General features: G+C 39.7%; 1 protein-coding gene across 1 annotated transcript in view; it reads left to right on the top strand.

Moving 5' to 3' along the window:
- LANCL3 (LanC like family member 3) overlaps window positions 1-21,125 on the top strand; it is a 38,087-nt gene extending 16,962 nt beyond the window's left edge. The window contains exons 2-5 of the mRNA XM_071558099.1: window positions 9,926-10,049; window positions 11,111-11,308; window positions 13,056-13,263; window positions 14,335-21,125. Of these exons, the coding sequence (XP_071414200.1) occupies window positions 9,926-10,049; window positions 11,111-11,308; window positions 13,056-13,263; window positions 14,335-14,494 (690 nt within the window). The 3' untranslated portion in view covers window positions 14,495-21,125. The remainder of the gene's footprint in view (window positions 1-9,925; window positions 10,050-11,110; window positions 11,309-13,055; window positions 13,264-14,334) is intronic.
- Window positions 21,126-21,645: the final 520 nt, after the last annotated feature.

Here is a 21,645-nt window from a genome sequence, read left to right as displayed (position 1 = left end):
CATTGGTGTAGAGCAATGAATGACAATGCATGTGTTAATGAGGTTGCTCCAAACTGACTGAAATGGGAGTAGGGGCAGTCCTTGAGGAGTCAGATACTTGCTCAGCTGTATCTGTTCGGTTTCTCGACTCAACTTGTGTCAAGTAAGCCACGTTCCTGTAGTCTCAGCCTTTAAAGGCAATACCAGTAGCCTGAGTTATTATCAGTCTCAACAGACTATAAGCCAGCCCCACGGTGCTACTGGCAATGACAAGCATTTACAAGAATAATTACATGGCATAGAAACCCTAACCAAGTGATGAAACTTCCGACATTTCTTATATAAGACTTGCCAGGAGTAACAACCCTCTCCCCTGCCAGTCAGGACCCATTAAGGTCAATGAGGACTTTGATATTGAAAGCCATAGGAATGATCTAATAGGTGAAATGACTTTGACAAATTGGGGGGGAAAAAAAGCTGCATGGGAATAAAAAGGCTCTTTTCCATCACTCTGAGTGATTAAGGCGATGGTGTTACTTAAGATGAATTGAACCATGAGCTTCCTTAGAGATATTCTCAAGGAACCAGCAATCAATCTTACTCTGTCCCCATCCTGTGCTTCTTATTTATTGTATTACACAGTTGCTTTCAGTGTAATCTCTTAGTTTTATTTTTCTTTTTTGAACAACATAATCACTATTGTTGAAACAAGTGAAGCTTTAATGTTACATACGATTGCAGCATCAGAATAAACTGAAAATAGAGGAGAGGTGATGTGATCATACAGGTTATGGTGCAGTATTTTGGTCAGGGAGATCCCTCAGTCAAGGCTGCAGAAGAAAAACTTTTAATCATTCAAATATGCTTTATGCAAACCACTGCCTGTTTTCTCCAGCCCAGTACCACACTGAATTTGGATGCAGACCATTCTCTGCAGACACAGCCTGCTAGCATAGCCTATGGGGCCCAAGACCTCTTTCACCCCTCTCTCTCCCTCTCTTTTTACCTGCTTTCCCTCTCTCCCAAGGCAAGTTAGGCCACTCTGTCTTTGTTTTGTGACACCTTTTGCCCTTCCCTGCCCAGACATGGAATACCAGCCAGCCACCAAGGACATAACTATTGCCAGGAAAGAACTCTACAGCAGTAAATTTTTGTTAATTGTGAAGTGATACACAGTGCCCTTGTCCCTTTGTCTTTGTTAACCAAACATCAGTTTAAGGGAACTTCACAGGTATTATAAGTCTCCCATAGAAAATGAGACAAAGTCTCTCAGAGCTGAAATTTTCAAGATGTATCAGAGATGTCCTTGTTTCCTCTTACCCCTTCCAACAGTGCTTTCGAGTACCTGATTTCACTTCTGTATTTAGTGGCACCCTCAAAGTTAACTATGTCTTCATGAACTTGGAAGCTGTATGATTCATAATCTTAAGAAGGCTTGGCATGAACATTTCTCTGTGCACATTTGTCCTCCTAAGAGGTAAATGCATTACATTCTATTTGATCAGTGCCCTATCCAATGCTGAGTGCTCTCCTTTACAGATGAAGCAAAAGAATGAATGGAAGTGTCCAGCTCTTTTGGAGACCTTCAGGACATCTTACAATATGGCTTACCAACTCATCTTGGTTTCTAGATAAGAGTTGTCATTTTCATTTGTAGATCTCTAAGCTCAGGTTAGCTTCCCTTTGAACAATGTCAGCCTTTACTGACTGACTCGAGATCAAGTTCTGTCCATCTCATACTGACCTGCAGATGTGTACAAACACTAATAAACTCATTTTCCCAAGAAGCAGTCTGCATATGTTGCTAGTAACAAAGGGTGGTGCCCAATTAAACTTGACTTGGGTATCATTTTTTAATGTAGACTGGAAACACTGTCACAGTTGCTGCAGTGATTGGGGAAAGTCTCTCATTCATGGTTACAAAGTTTCTGTCTTTTGCAGAGGCTGTACAATAAATCCTACGTCTCTGGAGCTGAGAGAATAGATAATGCTTCTTAGGCCTCTGCTTAGATTGCAAATATCAAGCAGTTCAAGCACTGGGACAGCCTTTCTGCAGGAAATGTCTGCGTAACAGTGGAAGGCTTGGATTCACTTCCAATGAACCAGCAAACCCGCTGTTGCAGGGCAATAAGCTGATCCAACACACACAGGCAAAGCAGATGTTCCTTGCCTAGCAGTATAAAAAGTGGGATGGGATCCCGGGGCAGCACAGCTACAGCACACTGGGCTGCCCATTACCCAAACAAGAGTGCAAACTGTCCAGCTTGGAAGATGTTTATCATCATAACGCAGAATTGTCATAGAATAGATCTCCCATCAAGAACTGACAGCTCCTTGCTGCAGCTTTGGCATCAGCTAATTACAGGACTTGCATCCTGATGTACACTCTGACTGAGACTAAACAGAGTCAAAGGTCTTCCCACTGATGGTTTCTGCATGAATAATCTTCCTCCCACCTGTGAGGAGAGAATTGGTGGAAGAAAGGCAGTACCTGTGCAGCACTAATTTCCCACTTACTTGCAGCTCTCGTAAACTGCTCCAATGCCTGGTGGAGGAGTGGTGGACACACAGGAGGTTCAAACAAAGGTTTGGATCACAAAAGGGTGATCACTGATACATCCATTTTAGCCAGTTCCCTGGGTCTTTGCATAATTGCTCAGCCATGCTTTCTGGGCTGGTTAATAATAATAGTAACAGTAGTAGTAGTAATAATAATGATGATGAATTTTATGTGCCTGTTGAAATATGTTGGGGAACTGTTGTTACAGTAAAATCAAAAGTGAGCAATTCAGATGTATAGAAAGCCCTGTGAGACTCAGCTCTATCAGCCAGAAGCAGCAAGGAGCTCAGCTGCTGCTGGCTGGTAGGGAGGAGGTTACTCCCCAAGAATTCAGATAGTAGGAATTCACAGGACTCCTGTAACAGCCTGAAAACAGCCAGGATGAAATAATATAAACATGGGACTTGTGAGAGACAGGCTTTAACCAACTGAAGTATCTGGCATGGTGGTGTGTAACTCTTTTAGCCAATGAGCTGTAGTCCTAACCCCATATAAACTGTGTGCTTTGTGTAATAAAAGGTCTTCACTATAAACTTCATAAGCTTCTTGGTGAAGTCCTTTCTCTCCGCCAAAAATTGTTTACTTTAGGGAACAATTCTGTAATGTATGAAAAAAAGTTCTCCAAGCAGTGCTGGGTTTGTTTCTCAGTAAATTTGCAAATCTTTTTACTGTTTTTAAACATGCTTTTCAATTCATGCTCTTGAATTTGGGTGCAATTCTAGGGAGACATGCTTGAAATTAAATTGTTGGCTCTGTGTGACAACTCTAACCCTCTACTGGGCAGCAGAGAACATGCAGCTGGGGTGCAGACAGCTGTCATTCCAAAGCCTTAATACAGGAGTGCATCCCGGAGTACCTCACTTCTTCTGTGATAGGACTTGTCCTTCTCAGAGATTCCCTGCTGTCTTTGCTGTTCACCAGCCAGCTTTGACTGACAGGACTTCAGCTCTCAATATGCAGACTGATACCTCCTCAGTCATGGTGGTTATCTGAACTGCTCTGATCTTAGATCCATTCCTTGAAATCTTTCCTGCTTCAGTTCTCCAGCAGCCAAGAGCAGGGGGGTTGTGCTTCCCTACTTTCCTCAAGTCATGATAGTCATGAGGACCTCTTGTTTCCTTCCCAAAGCCTAGGAGAGCCACTTTATTAGAACTAGATAGCTGTATCCAGCCAGGCGCTGGTGCAGTGGAGTGAAAGGTGTTGGGGCCTGAACATAACTAGGAGAAACTCGTGTTTTTCCTCTCTCTTCATTGGCCCAGCATAGGGGGAGCTTAAAGAAAGGTCATACCTTGTGCATGGTCCCTCTCCACACAGCTGCTCTCTCCCTTGCCCTTGTCTCTGCTGGGCATTGTGCTTTGTCCTAAGATAAGAACACCAAGTGAGAATTGTCCTAAGATAAGGATAGTCGGTGGCAATCAGGAGGAGCTGTCTGGATGCTCAAATAATGAATGAATTCCAGAGATGGGGGAGCTGTGATGACTGGGACTTTGGTCCTGCAAAAGGATGTGAAATGCTGCTGGAGATTGGATCAGCTGGGTATTCCTGCGGTTCTTATCATGGGTCAAATCAAAATGCCCCTCAGAGACAATCACAAGGGAGAGAGTATGTGTGTGTGTGGGGAGGATGCATGGAAGATCTGACTATTGTTGTCACAAAAGGCAGTTGCTGTTTTTGCTTAGAAACTCTCCAGTGTTGAAGTTGACACACGGGGATCTCAGGGCGTTGGACCAACTGTGTAGCAGCACCAGCTGGTCTCAGACAGCCTCCTTTCCACAGTAACAGTTGTGCTCCATCCTTTCCCACAACACTTTATGTTCCCCTGCTGAAGGACAGGTCAACAGCAGAATTTTACGGGTTTAATGCTACACAGTCCTGGCAAGTGAGACCCGTGAAAATCTTGTAGCAAAAAAAAAAAAAAAAGAAAGAAAATCAGTAGCAAAAATTCTGTATTGTCTTCTTTACCAGTAGTCTGATTAATCAGGAATAAATGCAGCCTTCAGTTTCTGATTGGACTCACAGAACAGGACAGGACTGACATTGCTGTTTCCATGCTGCTGAGGCAAAGACAAAGCCTTGCCAAATTTACATGTTGAATACAAGCAACACCAATGGGATCTCTAGGGCAGTCTGACTTACTCAGGATTGCAGTCAAGTACCATTCTTCAGTAAACTGAAAGAATCACACTAGTAGTTGACCTGAGTCTACACACACTATCATGTAGTCTTGTTAACAGGAGAAATTTGGGAAAGTACAGTCTTGTAAAAGTACTAATCACAGTCCTCTTACAGCATCAAACACACTGCATTAGCAGCAGTACTCCTGGAACTAATTTGACTCCTTGTGCAAAGTTTTTCAGGAGATTTTAAACTATTTATCTGGGTTTTTATTTTGAGAAGAAGGGTGTCATTGACAATGCTCCTAAGGGAAGCAGACAGCTGTGCACTTGGAGCTGGTTTCCCACTGTGCTACAGGAGAGATGCATCAATCAAACTGGAATAATGCTGGGGGGAGGCAGACCCTTCTGTTGCTGTACCTACTGGTCTTCCATGGCCTCAGGTGTCAGCATCATTGGAAAGAAAGGAAAAAACTGGCTGTGACATTGCATGGAAGGATCCCTGAACAATCCCAGCCCTTGTCTTTGTTTGAAAAAGATCCAGCTTAAGGAGAGAACTCAGACACCATGCAGTGCAGTAAGGTTTCATTAAATTACCGCGTTGGCTCCAGCATCCTTCTGTTTGAGTCGGTTGTCCTGCTGAACACAAACATGTTTATCTTTTTTCCCCAGCATTTGTGATTATTATAACTAATTCACAAGCTCCCTCTGCTGGGCATAGGAGACTAAAGCTGTTACGTTATTTGCAGACAGACCCATTTTCTTCAGCTTATTTTGACAGTTTGTACAGCATCAGAAAAAGTGCATGATCAGATTCATGTAAATGGCTTTTTAGAAGTGTCACAGGGAGAGTTTTGATGTGGTAGATGCATTTTTAAATGTTTTTACATGCATAAAAGGTGGGTTTTTCCACAATAATGTAAATGTAGCTGTTACCTTCTAAAAGTACTTGTGCATCTATCAGAATGATACTTGGCTTCAGTAATGCCTTCAGTAGATACAGGAAAGAGCTCTAAGAAAATAAATACAGCTCTTTTGGAAGAATTAAAAGCTTACAGTCATCAAATATAGTCCATACAGTGTGCAATTTTATGTAGCAGTGGTTTTCAAAAGGCAAAGCATGAGCCAAGGGGCTTGTACAAGGAGTGATGAAGTACTGGAAATGTTACTGTAATCAGAAGCAAAGAAGAGCTATTCCTGCTTTTTATTTCCTAATCCTCAAGGTCAAGATTTCTGCCTACAGTTTTCAAAACGCATATTTAGGGCCTACCATTGTCACAACTGATACATTCCAAAATCTCTCTTTAGTAGATTAAAAGGAGTTGTGGAATTACTCACTTCCAACTAAACAATCTCAGGCTGAGAAAGACTTCTCACATCAGAAAAGGATGATGTTCTGTGATTGCTGTAGACATAGCACTTCCTTGCTGGCTTTTAACAGGGTTTTATTGAATGAAGTATTTGCCTTAAATAATTCTCAAAATTGTGGAGTGCCTTAATGGCAAAAGGCATATTGCCTGCAGTGGCACAGGAGAAAAATGGAGAGACTTTAAAAACAATTACAGTGGCTTTTCTACTGTAGGTTGGGCTCCTAAGCACAGACAGTCGTGCAAATACTAAGTTTCCAAATTCAGTGCTTCCTAAGTGCTTTGAGTGAAAGGTAAATGGGAGTGTAGCTGTGACCAGTGAGAGCAAAGCAGTTATTTAACAGCACACAGAACCACTGGACAATGATATAAAACAGAAAATAAAGAACTCCACCAACCTATTGGTACAGAAATTGCAGGGGAAATGTGGAATGCATGTATTCCAAACGGCAAACTACCAAGGAGATGAAAATGAACATTTCTAGCATGAATTGAGACAAAATCACCAATTTGGACTTAAGTGGACAGACTACCTACACTTGCCCTAAAAAAGGAATATGTAGGATTTATATGTGTTTTTAAATACCTGAAAGCTTAAGAGGGCATGTAGTGACAGGAGAAAGGGGAATGACCTTCAACTAAAAGGAGGCCGCTTTAGACTGGATATTAGGGAGAAATTCTTTATTGTGAGGGTGGTGAGGCACTGGAAAAGGTCATGGTGGAGAAGCTGTGAATGTCCTGTCCCTGCAAGTGTTCAAGGTCAGGCTGGATGAGGCTTTGACCAATCTGGTTTCGTGGAAGTTGTCCCTGTCCATGGCAGGGAGTTCAAACTAGATGGTCTTTGAGGTGCCTTCCACCCCAAACTTTTCTGTAATTCTTTGATAGGACAGGTTGTGATGTCTTTAAAAGTACAAAGAGAATTAGCTGAATTTTTAAAGCACCAGCAGTATATCTCTTGGTGTCAGTAGTCTGTTGGTTAAGTACTGATATGATAATTTTACCTATGCTTATATTAAATGACTTTCAAGAAGTTTCTCAAAGAATGTGTCTATCTCAAGCATGACTTTTTTCTAGGTAGCATATTCTCATATTGGCTTTGTTCTTCATCAAAGCATCTGACAGCTCCTGAGGATGTGATATCAGTATGCAATTTATCCCTTCAAAGCCTTGAGGATGATCAGCCTATTTCTTTCCCATTCCTAATTAAATGTATTGCTTCAGTAATTCCCAGGGGCAAGGATGCATTTTGACTACACTGTAATGAAAATGAACTTTGTAAAACCACAGTCATCAGTGGTTATGATTAACATATTCTATGATTGTTGTTTTGGGCATAAGATTTAGCAGTTCTATTAAAGATACTGCAAGAGAGCATACAGAGACAAGTCACAAATTTTATTTCTTGGCAAGGTGAAAGAAATCTGAGGAGGTTTCAACACAGAATTTGTTGAAATAAAATATAGCAAGTCAAGTGAGATCTTATATTCAAACTTTGCCAGACCACTAATAATTATGGTTAAGTGAGGGTTTCTGTTCCAGCAGCCATTCCCTAGAAGGAGCAAATATAAATCCTTCATATGTAAGTCTTTTGGGAAACAGGCAGCAGCCTTACAGGCATTATGGATTGAGGCACTTGGTAAGAGATAATTTTGTAGTCAGCACAAAAATAAAGTTGTTTTCAAGATACACAGGTTATTTTATTTTCTTTGGTAATGTAGAAGTGGATCAGGTGGGCTGATTTCTATCATCCATTCTAATCACGATTTTAAATACCATTTTTCATCTGAGTTTGCATGTGGGCTGCTTTTGCATTCTGAAAAAAAGAGGTGATATTCATTAGCATATCTAATTATGCCAGCAAAAAGGGTGTCCTGTGTATACACTTCAGTATTCAGAGTGCTTCAGCCCTTGACTTTTCCCACTTGCTTTATATTAAGAAATGGTGAGCCATGCTTTTCTATCTAGCTGTTACTTATTTATGCAGCATTGTGGAAGGCTGGATTTGGGTAGAAGTTTATATCCATTTCAAATACACAACCAGCATTTGAAAATAGTCATTAATTCAATTTAAAAGTTAAATGTGCTGAACATTAAAACAAGCCTAGCAAAACATGGTTTGTATTGAAAGCTACTTAATAATACTAAGTAGAGGAATCACAACATACAGAAAATGAACTGATTAAGCTTTTTCTAACCAGTGTAGCTTTGCCTTCCAGAATTACAATTAGTAGACATTATCCTTCACATTTATTGCTAAGGGGTAACCTTACTAATGCCTTTACCAGGTATGGGAGGAGTAGGTCCCAAACTGCCAGATATTGAAATGAAACCTCTAGGGAGAATTCACCATGTCTCACTGTATCTCTGTTGTCTTCATTTGCTTAGGATTTAAAGCATTTCTTTAAATTCTGGGAAGCTAAAATGATTCATTAAAAATGACTGGAAATGAGTGGAGTCTCCAGATGTTAATGACTTATTTACTTTTACTGCAGCAACACTAAAGAACACTAATCAAGATCAGAAGTAGCTTGTCTTCCAGGGTATGGGTATCATAGTCATTTGGAACACGTGTAATAAAATCCCTTGTTATCAGGGAGCAAGATGAGACAGACAAATAAGATTTTTCAGGCATTAGTTTTCAGTCAAGTTTTAAGTGACATTAATTATCTGTAGCATCTTTTACGTGCCAAATGAGAGACTATAGTTAATAACAGATGTTGCCTTCATGCTTAATGCTATCAGTATTTTTAAATAATTGCAAATCATATGATAATACAAACTCTAGCAAACCCAAATGAGTTCAGAAACATTTCAAAGACATTATCTTGATAATTCCATTTAGTTTTAGGATTACCATTTATCTTGTCAAGATTATTTGTACATCCTTTTTCTTCCTGTCTCATTTTGCATTTTCCCATTCTCAATTCTCTTCATAAGTTGGAATCTATTTCTTCAAAGTACTGCTGCCATACAGGCTTTCCCTAAAGCCAAAACACTGCTCCAGTTGAATTATTTAATTGGCCTAGGAATTGGTCAGTAATGTACAGATGTGGCTGACACAGAGGAAATTGCTGATGATTGCAGTGAATTGTATATAATTACAGTTGTAGTTCAAACCTGTAAAACTGGTTCCTCACTGAATGCTTTAGGTCAGTAACTTGGAAAAGTTCATGTTTGGTGAAATACATGATTTGTCCATCTTGCTTTTGACACTACCAAGAGTAAGGCATTAGTCATTTCCTAGGACTGCAATAAAGGCAGCGTTGACCTGTTCATGATGATAAAGTCACATAAGCATAGCTGTCCTGTCCTCATAGGAACCTGTCCTGCACTTCAGTTTTCATAGCATTTTCTTAAAGTAAGAAAGCCTGATTCTTTTACCAAGATGTTTCTGAACCCACATAGGTACACTCTGAACTCACATTTCAGTAAAATCTAGTACACTCTTCTTTGCTTCCTCTTTTTTTAATCATGTCTGTAGAAAACTGTCTAGCTCGGTGTGTGCCAACAGAGCCTGTAACATTTACTTCTCTGGCCTTTTCCTTTGTCTTATCCTGATGTCTCTGCCTCCAGTTTGGAGGCTGCTGTTCTGCAGCTTGCCTGCTGCTTGTTGTCAGGTTCCAGCAGAATGCAAGATCTCTGGGAAAGAAAGGCTCTTAGTGGGCCTTTTTTCACCTCATCTGTGCAGCTAAAGATTTGACATTCCCTTCCTGTTTTTACCAAAAATTATGTAAATTGACTGTGTTATGTAAGGAACTTTTAATAATTATGTACATCGCAGCATGTTCATAAGATTAAAGGCAGTATTTTGTCTTGTACACCAGCAAAAAGTAGAGTCCTGAAAAATGTCCTAAAAAATGAAATTATTATAATATACTTGATGTTTGTTTGATGTTTCTGCTTAGGTGCTGACCCCAGCACAAATAAAATCTATTTGCCTGGCCATACTAGAATCAGGAAAACAGTATGCAGTGAAGAAGAGGAAACCATTCCCACTCATGTACTCCTACTATGGAACAGAGTATCTTGGTGAGTAAATCACACTGACAACTTTGAGAGTGATGCTGTGTGTAGATGCTGAGCTACCAGGCACTTCAGAAATATAATACACGAAACCTATATTGTGGGATTTCTCCTGATCAGCTGGGACCATCCAACCTCCTAAAACTGCTAAGGAGGACAAAGAGCTGGAGGGAAGGACAGATACTGCTGAGCACTGGGGAATACAAGAGGTGCACCAGGGGAGCAGCAGGCAGCAGCATCCTTCCCTCTTCTCCCTTCTGCCCTGGTAAATCTGCCTTGCCAGGTGGAGGCAGAGAGAGGTGTGGTGCCCATGCTTGTGTGGAGCAGGTTACCCAAGGGAACTGTCAGGGATGTTATTTGTAAGCTGCTGTTGCCATTCAGGAACTTGCAGAGCGATTTTGGCCATAGCAGTGCAACTCAGGCACATGGTCAGGTCCTATCCATCAAGAGCAGCTTTAGCTGCAGCTCCTCTGAAGCAGTGGTGAAAAGCCACTGGCAGGGTCCTCAAGGTACAGTATCACACTGCAGAAAGTGTGAGACTGATTTGCATGTATTGACGAGTTCTCTGGCAGGGGAGCACAGGGAGAAGTCACTGAGTGGTGTGTGCCACAGACCCTGGTGGGTACAGACAGTTCTTGCACTGAAATTCAGGTTTTAGTTGATACTGTCAGTAACTCAGAACACCCATTTATGGCTCAGTTTTGATTTGCATTCAACAAAGACTCCAAAATAATGGTCCAGATTCACCAGCAAGTCAGGAAGAATAACATTTTGAAATCTATTCAGTTCAGGTTCCGTTTAACTTCATGCACTGAGTTTTAGTCATATCATAGTGACAGAAAAAATTCATATTTTTTTGCAAAGCTGGAGGAACTGGAAGTGACAGAAGTAGTAAAATATAATGTTACAAACCTAGAAGTCTTTTATTCTAAGCACTATTGTAATTTGCATAGAGAAGATGAAGGGACCATGCCCTTTCAAGGAAATCAATTCCAAGGGAAGGTTGCCATGAGGTGGAGATAGGACCTAAATCTTCCCTCTAATTTGACTGTTTCTGTTCTATACAGGTGCAGCACATGGGCTTTCATCAATCCTTCAGATGTTGCTCTCCTACTATGAGTACCTGCAGCCAGCAGATCAGGAGCTTGTGTGGCAGAGTGTGGATTTTCTTATGGACCAAGAACAGAACAGCAATTGGCCTCCTGAGCTGGGAGAGACGATCGAGCGGGAGAATGAGCTTGTACACTGGTGCCATGGAGCTCCAGGTTCTCTTCACATTGGTGCTATGAATAGCCAGATGCTGATCACATTGCTTTTCCACATTAGGTGATTCCGTGTGGATGATAATCTCAGGTTAAATCTGACCAGGTTTGGCCTTCTGTGAGATGCAGGCAAACTCTTTAGACTTTTTCTTCCAGTTAAGAGTGTTTTATTTATTGCAGAAGCAGCTGGAACAATAGATGTGTTTTCTGCCTTAAAAGCATAGGTGACCACAGCTGAAAGAGTTCTGGTCATCATGAACTGTGTGTTTTCTGCTTTTGCTCCCATTCATGACAAGACCTCAAAGATTGATACAGCTGAGTCAAAAGACAGCATATGGCTGGTCAGAAAAAGAGTATGTGAAAGAACACAACTACAGACACATCTGTGAGGTTGGGGAAGGACTTGAGAATACCTTTTTTCACACCATGAGAATCAAAGTTTAAGCTGCACTTGTTACATGACAAATGCATAAACTGGACCGGAGTATTTTCATGTGAAGTGCAGTTTTTACTAGCAAGAGGCATTTTTTTTTCTGAAAGTAATGCATATAAAACTGCTTTTCAGGAAAAAAGGATCAATCCTTAGTTTGGGTTCATGAGGTAAGGCTGATGTCTGTCAGCAGTTTTGGCAAGTAATGCTGTATGTTGAAACTGCTGCTTAATCTCCAGACAGAATTTTATTGCTAACTAGATTGGCTTGGTAGCATTGGCACGCTAATGAAGTGGAGTAAGAACACTTGCTAAGCTTTTGCTTACCAAGATTTATTATTTTTAAGAGGAAAAGATTACTTCTACAGCATGGCTGGCTTTGAGATGAAACCTGCAGGGAAGATTCCCTCTTTGCTTCAGTCTCTTTAGGATGGCCTTTGGCTTGGGTTTAACTGTTAATGGAGAGACACGCACTGACACTCAACCAAAGTGAGAAGAAGTTACACTTAGAGATGTACAAATTCATTAATGACTCTTGTTCTTCCCAAGGAAAACCTGCATCTCATCTCTGTTCTTGGATAGTAACGCACATGCAGCTTACAAGGACACTTCTCAGCTACCTCAGTGTATGTTGGATTCAGAGCAGAAGTGAGCTGAACATTTCCGTAGGCCCCGGAGGTGGTTATGTGTCATATGCATTCTTACAAGTTTACCATGAACTGAGCTGTGCAGTGCTCTGTTGAAGATTATGATTAATTTATTTAAATCCCCTCTAAAAATAATCCAAATAGTGTTATTTTTAGAAGCAGAAGTTAGTATGCATAGCTCTATATAACTAGAATAAAGCAGTATGGGCTCCACTGAAAAAAAAAGTGAGGTTCTTTTTTCTCATTTAGTAAAAAACTATCTGTTGCCAGTGCAAGCAATTATCTTGCCATCCTTGTGTTTCTGGGAGTGTAACTAGGTGAGGTAAATGGGGATTTGAAGCCAGTAGAGGACAGGGCTAAGAGCTTACTGTTTTAATGGCAAAAGTGTGACTGCTGTTTTAAATTGATAAAAGTCTGGGAATGTTAGAGTAAACCCTGAAATTCAGTAATATATTGAAAATCCTGTGACAGGGAATGGATAAGTACATCTTCCCATTAGCTTTTTAGCATACCAGCTAAAAAGCCCCCCTCCACCCTTAGCATATAGAGGTAATACTGATAAGTGTAGAGCATGAGACTGCAATTTTTAGTGTATTAATCTTCATTTTTTTACGTGTTCTATGAAACCCTTGGCATACTAATTTCAAAAGGTAATCTCATTGCCCTTTTCCTAGGTATTGCATATCTGTTTGCCAAAGCTTACCTGGTATCCAAGAAGCCTCAGTATCTGGACACTTGTATCCGCTGTGGAGAACTAACCTGGCAGAAAGGCCTGTTGAAGAAGGGCCCTGGAATATGCCATGGAGTGGCTGGTAGTGCTTATGTGTTCCTGCTGCTGTATAGGCTCACTGGAAACTCAAAATACATATACAGGGCACAAAGGTTAGCATTCCTATCTTCTGGATTTGGGGTAATACTGGAAAGTTTGGGGAACATTTATAGAGCAGCTCAGTTTGTGATCAGTGAGTTGCAATGAGTTGTGGGGCAGGTGCATTCTGCAGGAGCTCTGCAGTCCTGTTTCCAAGCTGCCTGTGGTAGGAGAAGCATTGGGTTCTCCCAGGCTGCCTCCCTCCCTCCCTGCCCAAGACCCCGTGCTTTTTCAGAGGGAACTGGGGTGGACGTGGAGGGATCATGTGCAACCACTTCTCATCCTGATGTGAGTTCAGAAATCAGCCAAGTTATGTACCTGAGTCCAAGAGCCGAGTAAAACATGATTTTTTATGTTTTTTTTCAGAGCATTTATTTTAATGCTATTTGTTTCTACTAGAAGTGGGAAGGTAAATATAGGACATGATTTGCTGTTATTACAGTTTTTTAGTTTGTCCTTCCCACCTTTGGCCAGTTTGGCATTGAGCTGTTCAGTTTAGCTAGTGGCATTAATTCCTTTTTGTCCTGATGCAAGCAGTATGGACTAGTGAAAATTCTGTCACAGTGCTGCAATTATCTTTAATTATATATCTGTAATTTACTGTACATGTTTAAAAACATAGTATTCAATGTTTGTTATTGTCTTCCTTACAGCACAGAATAACAAGGGAAAGTGGTATTGTAATTATTTATTTTCAGCCATTTGCTTTGAAGTGAGAACCTTTTATTTGTGTAGTTATTTTAGCATTACTGAATTTGTTGCATGAATATGAAACATTTTTTGCATCCTAAAAGTTATTTTAAAAGTTTTTGTTTAATAACATGTCTTACAGAAATCAGAAAAAGTTCACAGCTCTTAAACAAGCATAATGCAGGTACAGATTGCAAAGGTTTGTCTCTTCTAGATGTAATGATCCTCAGTTCCTTGTGGAAATTGGATAGTGTAAAATTTGCAGATGAGGTTAAATAATGATAATTCTATTTTTTTAATTGCTGAATGTTATTAAAATGATGCTATCAAACAACAAGTAAGTAGACAGAGAGGGACATCAAATAATAACAAACTTTTTCTTTTTCCCCTCCTAGGTTTGCAGAGTTCTTATTTACAGAAGAATTTAAGGCTGGTTCCCGGGCATTAGAAAGTGTTTATAGTCTGTATGAAGGCTTTTCAGGAACTGTGTGTTTCCTGACTGACTTGCTGCAACCCAACCAAGCTGAGTTTCCTCTCTTCAGTGTCTTTGTCTAAAGACTGACATCCTCCAGGGCCACATCCCGGTGGCAATGGGAGAGGGCACCTGCGGTTTCACTTTTCTGTCCAGACAGGCTATTTAGGGAGGAGCCAGTGGCACCACTAACGCTCGCCTTAATGTAGCTGGGAGTCAGGTGAAAAAGAAAATACTCTGGGGCTTTGGGAGGGAAGTGTATGGTCACAAAAAATGGGTCAGTGCAAAAAAAGAAAAGTGGGGGAAGTGATTGAATCTGATGTGGTAGATGTTTAGCTGTAATAAGAAGCATGATCTAGTTATTCAAGTGACAGAAAAAGGGGCATTATCATACTTTTAATTTGGCGGTTACACAGGAGAAAAAAGGCAAACCAGAATTGCAGGGACATGCAAAGAAGAAGCAGTGATGCATCCATTAGTTTTAGAAAGAGTCCTGCTAAAACACTTCATGAAGCACCACACTGACCGGGGACAGTGTTGTAGATGTTACTACACAAAGGCAAAATCTGGGATTTTGTTACCTAAACCACATCTGCTAGTTTTAGTAACATGTATTAGGAATACCTGTATCTTGGAGCTCTTTCACCTTCATATGCATATAACACATTCTGTAGGTAGCTGTGTGTTCACGCTGCAGTTTCACAGCTCATTTCAGCAAGTGAGATCTCAGGTGTGTAAACAAGCACTGAATTTGACCCTTCCTTTCAGAGCTCAGTCAGTGGCAAGGAGCTGGTCTCTTTACTGACTTGCTGTAACTGTGTCACTTCTTGTCACTATTTTCCCTGTCACTGGGAAGGTGGGTGGAGCTGTGGAGAAGACTTGGTTCGAGAAGTTCTGTAGCACAGATACAGCAGGCAGATGTTTTCTTCATGATACAGCACTGCTAGATAAGTATTGTTCAGGGATACAAAAGCTTCCTTTAAAAATACTTAGAGCAGCATTTCTGAACAATAACACACATATTTCAAACAATGGAAAATCTTGAATTCTTCCCTGTAAACCCTGCAAACTGAATGCAAACCTTGGATGACATACTGATCTTAAGAAAAACCTGGTAACAAAATCAAAATTGCATCTTTTCCTAGTAAACAAAAAATAATGTATAGCCCCAAATGATTTTTAGCTATAGAAATAAATGGGTTACTCAATACTAGTTGCACTAGCACTTAAGGTTGCAATTATATGCTGTTTTATATGTATTATAGATATGACATGGTATTTGAAAGCTAAAGAAACCACTTACATAGATTTGTACTAAAAAATAGAAAAAATCTGTAGTTAAAATATATTTACTATTTATTTATTTTTATTTATATGGAAATAGTGTAATGCAATTACCTAGAAAGACAAATTGGGAAAACCAGTATGTTAGAAACTGAACTCAGAGAGAAATAGCTGATGTACATGCACTGCCAAACAATGCAGTCTCTTCCTGCATTCTCAGCTTGAGGAGATTACAATTTCTTTATTTTTAATGCCTAATGGATTAAAGTTCCCATTTCATTTCAGTAGGCTTTGATCAGGCTGTAAGTTGGAGCCAGGTCTTGCAATCCTTCCACATTTGAATATAATAATTCCATTCCTGGCTTGCATTGCGATGAGCTGCAGATAAGGATTTCTGTTATTTTGTCTTGCACTGTGCAGCTCTAATTAATTCACAGAAATAACCATATTTCATTAGTGAATAAAGCAATGCACTTCTGTATCAGTTTGTCAAGAATTTAGGTATCTTTTAGTGAATGGAAATGTTAAAATTCAATATACATTTGCTATTTGTTTATTATTTGTGGGTTAAAAGGCGTTTTAAGAAAGACATAATTGTCACTTACTTGGTTATTCTGAGCAGTGAGATGTGTGCATACAGAAGGATGAATTCCATAGAGAGGTGTCCACGTGAGGCTGAATCACAGAGTCAGTGAAGATGTGTGTGAGCTCTGCCATGACAGGTTGAAATTCTGTTAGAGCACAGCAAAGTCACTTTTAAAGATCCCACCTCCATTAGGGTTTTTATCTAGTTGCTTCCTCTAATGCACGTGGCTCATATATTGCATAACTGGAACCTTTTTAATCAAATGTATGTTTAAGGAAGGTAAAACTTGGTCTATCCACTTTTTCAATGTGGTCAATAACTTTTCAATCTCAATTTTTATTGCAAGGTAATGCCACTCAGCTCACATAGTGAGTAACATTTGTGCCACAGCATTTAAATAGCTGCTGTAACTGTGTTCTGTCTTACTCTGAGAGAGCTCCAATAGGTTCTGCTGTGATATAGACTCAGACTTCTGCAATCCTTCATTTATGGCTAATCCTTTTATTTAGAAATATAACCCAAAAACATCTAGTGTTTTAATAAATACACCCTAAAAAACCCTAAACAACTCTAAACTTAAGCCTTAACAGAATCTACACATATCAGAATAGTAATCATGCTCTTTTGATTTTGTCCCCAGTGCCTAATTTTTAATTATCAGTGGGCCATGACATTTAATTGTTTCCAGTTAGTTCTCAGCAGATGCTTGAGAATGAAAACCATTGCCAAAACCTCAGTAAATCTAGAGGATGATAAATCAGGTTCTGACCAAGTTAAGAGTGCTGATACTGTAACATATACCACATATGTATTAAAAATTGCCATAATAGCAGTAGATAAAATCACTCTATTTTATTATACTTAACTTCCAATGGTCAAGTTTGCATTTCTCTTTAAATGGGATTCTTCGTAAGTGACAGGAAATAAACATTAAGAACTCAGTGTCAGTTTTCTAGTGGTTTTTCCTCTGTCTCTTTGTAGAATTAATTCCTTCCAATTTACTTTCAGAGGAGACTCTGATCTGCTCTGTGTTGTGTTCAACAGCACCCACAAAACAGATCTGTCTGCACAGCTGTTCTCCATATAGGAGGCCATGTGTTTGGCTTCATTTGATACTAATCTGGTGAGAAAGAAAATACTTTAGTCCATTCAACAAAGAAAAACCCCAAAAACCCCCCACCATGCAACCACACAATTTTTGAAACCTAAGTCCCAAACATATCTCTGGAGGTTATGAGAGTTGGTCACTGACCTCAGCAAGGGCAGCATACAAACATTCAGTCTCATGATCTATATATTGTAAAACTTTTGGAACATAATTATTCATCTCTTTCATCAGACATGGCAGTTTGAGCTCGTTCTTAGAACTTTGTGGCTTTTCTTACCTGACTTGGCTGGGTTGAGGTGGCTACTGGATGTGCTGCAGTCACAGCTTCCAAACACAGAATACATGCCAGGGCTCTTCAGAGAATGCCAGTCATTAAATGAGCAGGGTTTTTTATTTTCATCTATTTCCCTCCTCTTTTTTTTTAACTATATATGCTGTTACATATATGCTGTTGCAACCATTATTTGTTGCTTTTAAGACAATGACAGGAAAGTAACCTGAGCAGAGCAGTCAGCACTTTCCAGCATAATAAAAAATAAGGTTCTCTCTATTCCTTTCTTCCTGCTTCAAGAAATTAACATGCAACCTTTGCTAGACATTTTCTGTGGGATGTTGTCTTCTCCTGCCCCCAAACTGGGCCCAAATAGACTGTAAAAGTGTATTCCTGAACAGATTCTGCCATGGTGCTGTGACAAAAGACTGTGTTACCAGAAACTCTAGAGTCCTCTTTCAAAGTGTAAAACACAAGTAACTACGTCATGTTTGCACATTAGTTTCTTGACTGTCTTTAGTTTCTAAAGTATAGGCAATAAGAATTTAAGTGATGTAATAGTATTTCTGATTATGCTGTTAAAGCAAAGAGGATGCATTGTGTGGGTATTGGTGCTTGTTTGTGATGTACCTGTGTTTGTGTGGTGCAGTTTGTGAGTGAAGCTGTAGATTGCCCATCAGTTTAAGGAGCTATATACTGTTCATGACTTTTGGTCTGTCATCTATAGATTACTTTCAGGGAATAATTTTGAGGGAAACTAGATCTGTAACATCCATATTTATTGATTTCAGGATTCACAGAACCAGATGCAGTAAGTTTTATCAACAGTATAGTTCTAAAAAATATATCTTAATTTTTACCTGCTACTCACAACTTCTCATCACAACAATGTGTTCATTTTGTGCCACTGCTTTCAATATCTGCTTTCTTTGCATCATTGTTGCCTTAAATTTCCCTTCCTTTCTTTCCCAACTTACAAATAACTTGAGAAAGCTGAAGAAGCACCCCAGGTCTTTTGTTCTTGAAAATATGATTGATTAATTTTGCTTAAGCAGGGTGTTCCACTAACTTGCATTACATTATTTTATGCTTCCAAGTGGGCTCCTCACACTGGCTCTGCCATTCCCACCTGCTAAGGAAAAATGATTATACTGGGTAACAACTGTCACTGATGGTTTACATCATTAAATAAAACAGATTTTCTTGGGAGCATAGTCACTTCACTAGTATCTCAATTCTGTTAAGACAATCAAAACCAAGTGAAATGGCTAAACATTCCAAAATACACCTTAATTAGTTCTGGGAAATATCCATAAATAAATGCAAGTAAAGGGGTCACCCTTACTGCTACTCTGCCAGAGTAATGCCATTTGGATGTTGTAATACTAGTTATATATGAACATGTAAACAATATCAGAATACTGATTTTTTTAAAAAAATACTGTGGAAAAAATCGAAATCCAGGTGTCTGATGTATTCAGAAGTGTACAGGGGCAGCATGTGCAAATGGAAACTTTGATAAGCAATCAGTTATTTGTACTTACATAGTTGTCTGCACATACAGTTACAGCATCTGCCAACCTATTGCATGTTTTATGCCAACAGTGACCTATTTTAGCATATGCATGCATTTTGAGAATATCCCCTTGTTCTTTGGATCTCTGAGGTCTGCCCAGTAAATCTCAGGTGCAGTAATCTTCTCCTGCATACCTCGAATAATCACTGGCATGAGTGCATATTCAAATCTGTAGGAAGATTAGTGTATCAGGAATAAGAATTGCCCTAAAGATTATTTAAAGAGTAATCTTGCTGTGGAGAACTACACTGATGAGCAATTGCTGGCAAGCAGCACAGCCTGGACATTCAGTTTATATAATTGTGTCCTGGACAATACAGTAAGCAGCAGAAAGCTAAATTGAAAAGAAATGAGAAAATGACCAAAAATCACACTACTGGGGGAACAACACACTTCAAAGCCATAAGCCAGAAACACTCAGGGCCCACAAAACAATCCAGCAGTTTAGGGATGTGAACAGGCATTTTCCAAGAGACTAGCACAGCGTGCTGCAGTGCACAGATAGTGGTACAGTGTCCACTGCACAGGTTTCAGCTGCCTTGAACAGCACTTCATTGCCATTACAGCAAAGTCATCATACGCTGAAAAACGTTTGCCTGTGAAGGAGTTGTCTGTGGCTGAACTTCTGCCTCCTGGAACAAAAGTGAGGTACACTGTTAATGCTGAGGCAGGTTTTAAAAAATACATTCAAGAAGCCAACAAACACCAACTTTTCAACCTGCCTTTGAATTACTAAACCTCCTGATTTGTTGTGTCACCATTAGTATTTTTAATAGTTAGAAGGGAGTCCTTTGACTTTGTTCATTGCATGACACAAAGAAAAGGTGGAGGCATTTCAGTCAAGTACAACTAGAATGGCAGCAATTTAATTAAAAACCTCATTTTGCATATTTGAATAAAAGACACTTTATAGTGTGTTGATAACAACAGCACTGCGTGACTATACATACATACTCCACAGAAAAAGTTATGTAGAAGTCCTGAAGTCAATTAACTCCCTTAGGGAATAGAAAATGGGTCCTAATCAAACCTGTATTTCTACTTCATATAGAAGAGAAAGGCTGTCTGACCAGAAATTTAACTCTGCTTTGGTCTTCATGACCATGACCACACATGAGAGAAAGATTTCCTCTAACAATGGTCTAATTTGACCACTGATTGAGCCTCCTGCACTCATTTTAAGGGCCTGATATGCCACCTGCTGATGTCAGCAGTGAATCTCCACTTGATTCCAGGCATGCAAAGCACGTGAAACAGGGGCAAAACTATCATTCCAGACTGCAAGCCTACAGACTTTTCTTTACACATGAGTCCCATGGAGTTAGTAAGGCTTCTTTGTTTAGTATGAGGAAACCACGGATGTTTGCATATGCAGGGCCCTATTTGATAGCTGTTTTATACCTGTTTTCTCTCAGTATCTGCAATATACATGAATGCCAATACCAATGAAAAGTACAGGGAACTAAAATGGCATTATTTCATGTCTAGTTTGTGTTGGTGACTCTTAATTATTCAATATATTCCAATGTGTGATATTTGTTCCTTGAGTACATGCCACACCATAGATTGGTTTCTCAGTGTTACAGCCATTCACAGCCATGATGTGGTACAGGCCCATAGAATCAAGATTGATTTGATTCTTTAGAAATGCACCTTATTGTTTAAAAGCAGGCCCCCTGCCCTGCTTTTCTAAAATTTTAAACACTGTGATCTTTCAGAATGTGTTTATTGTATTAGTTTTGTATTGTAGATTATGATAGAAACTAGATTTTATAGCTTTTTAAAAGCAGTGATAATATTAAGCTTCATAGTGGCAGAACAAACTGTGTATGTCCATATTATGAATATTGAAGCTGTGATTATATTTTGCCTTAAATAAAAGTCCAACCTTGAACAGTATGATTTTGTGTTGGATTGATTATTTCTGTACTTATCTTTCATAGTGCTGCCAACTTTTCCTTCCAGAACAGTCATGACTCAGGACTCCAAAAGCTCTTTAGTGGTACTGTGTAAAATAAACCATCTTAGAATTAGATAAATCATCCAAGCTGCACATAGTGCTTAGGTAAAACTACCTCATGATTGTTTCCCATGAGACAAAAGAGGTTGCTTTTAGCCTGTAGGTTAAAGTTTCCCACTTAGGTGTTTATTTTCAGCCTGTTTAAATCTCAGTTTTCATGGCCTCTTCTCTTTCCAGACAGACCCCTCCATTCCCAGTGAAGGACACTAGAGCATTAAATTCACCTGGACCTGCCCATAACAAGGTTTCCATCTTTGTCCTCATGAGCTTGAGCTCAGCTAGAGCTGGGCATTCGGACCCCAGATTTCCCAGTGCAGCAGTTCAGGAAATTAAAGAACAGCAGCAGACATGCAGAAGGAGCCATCAGCATTATCCCAATAATGGGCAAA

This window comes from Pithys albifrons, chromosome 1 (genome assembly GCF_047495875.1).
Source record: "Pithys albifrons albifrons isolate INPA30051 chromosome 1, PitAlb_v1, whole genome shotgun sequence".
Classification (NCBI taxonomy): Eukaryota; Metazoa; Chordata; class Aves; order Passeriformes; family Thamnophilidae; genus Pithys; species Pithys albifrons.
This window is presented reverse-complemented; position numbering and strand designations above follow the sequence as displayed.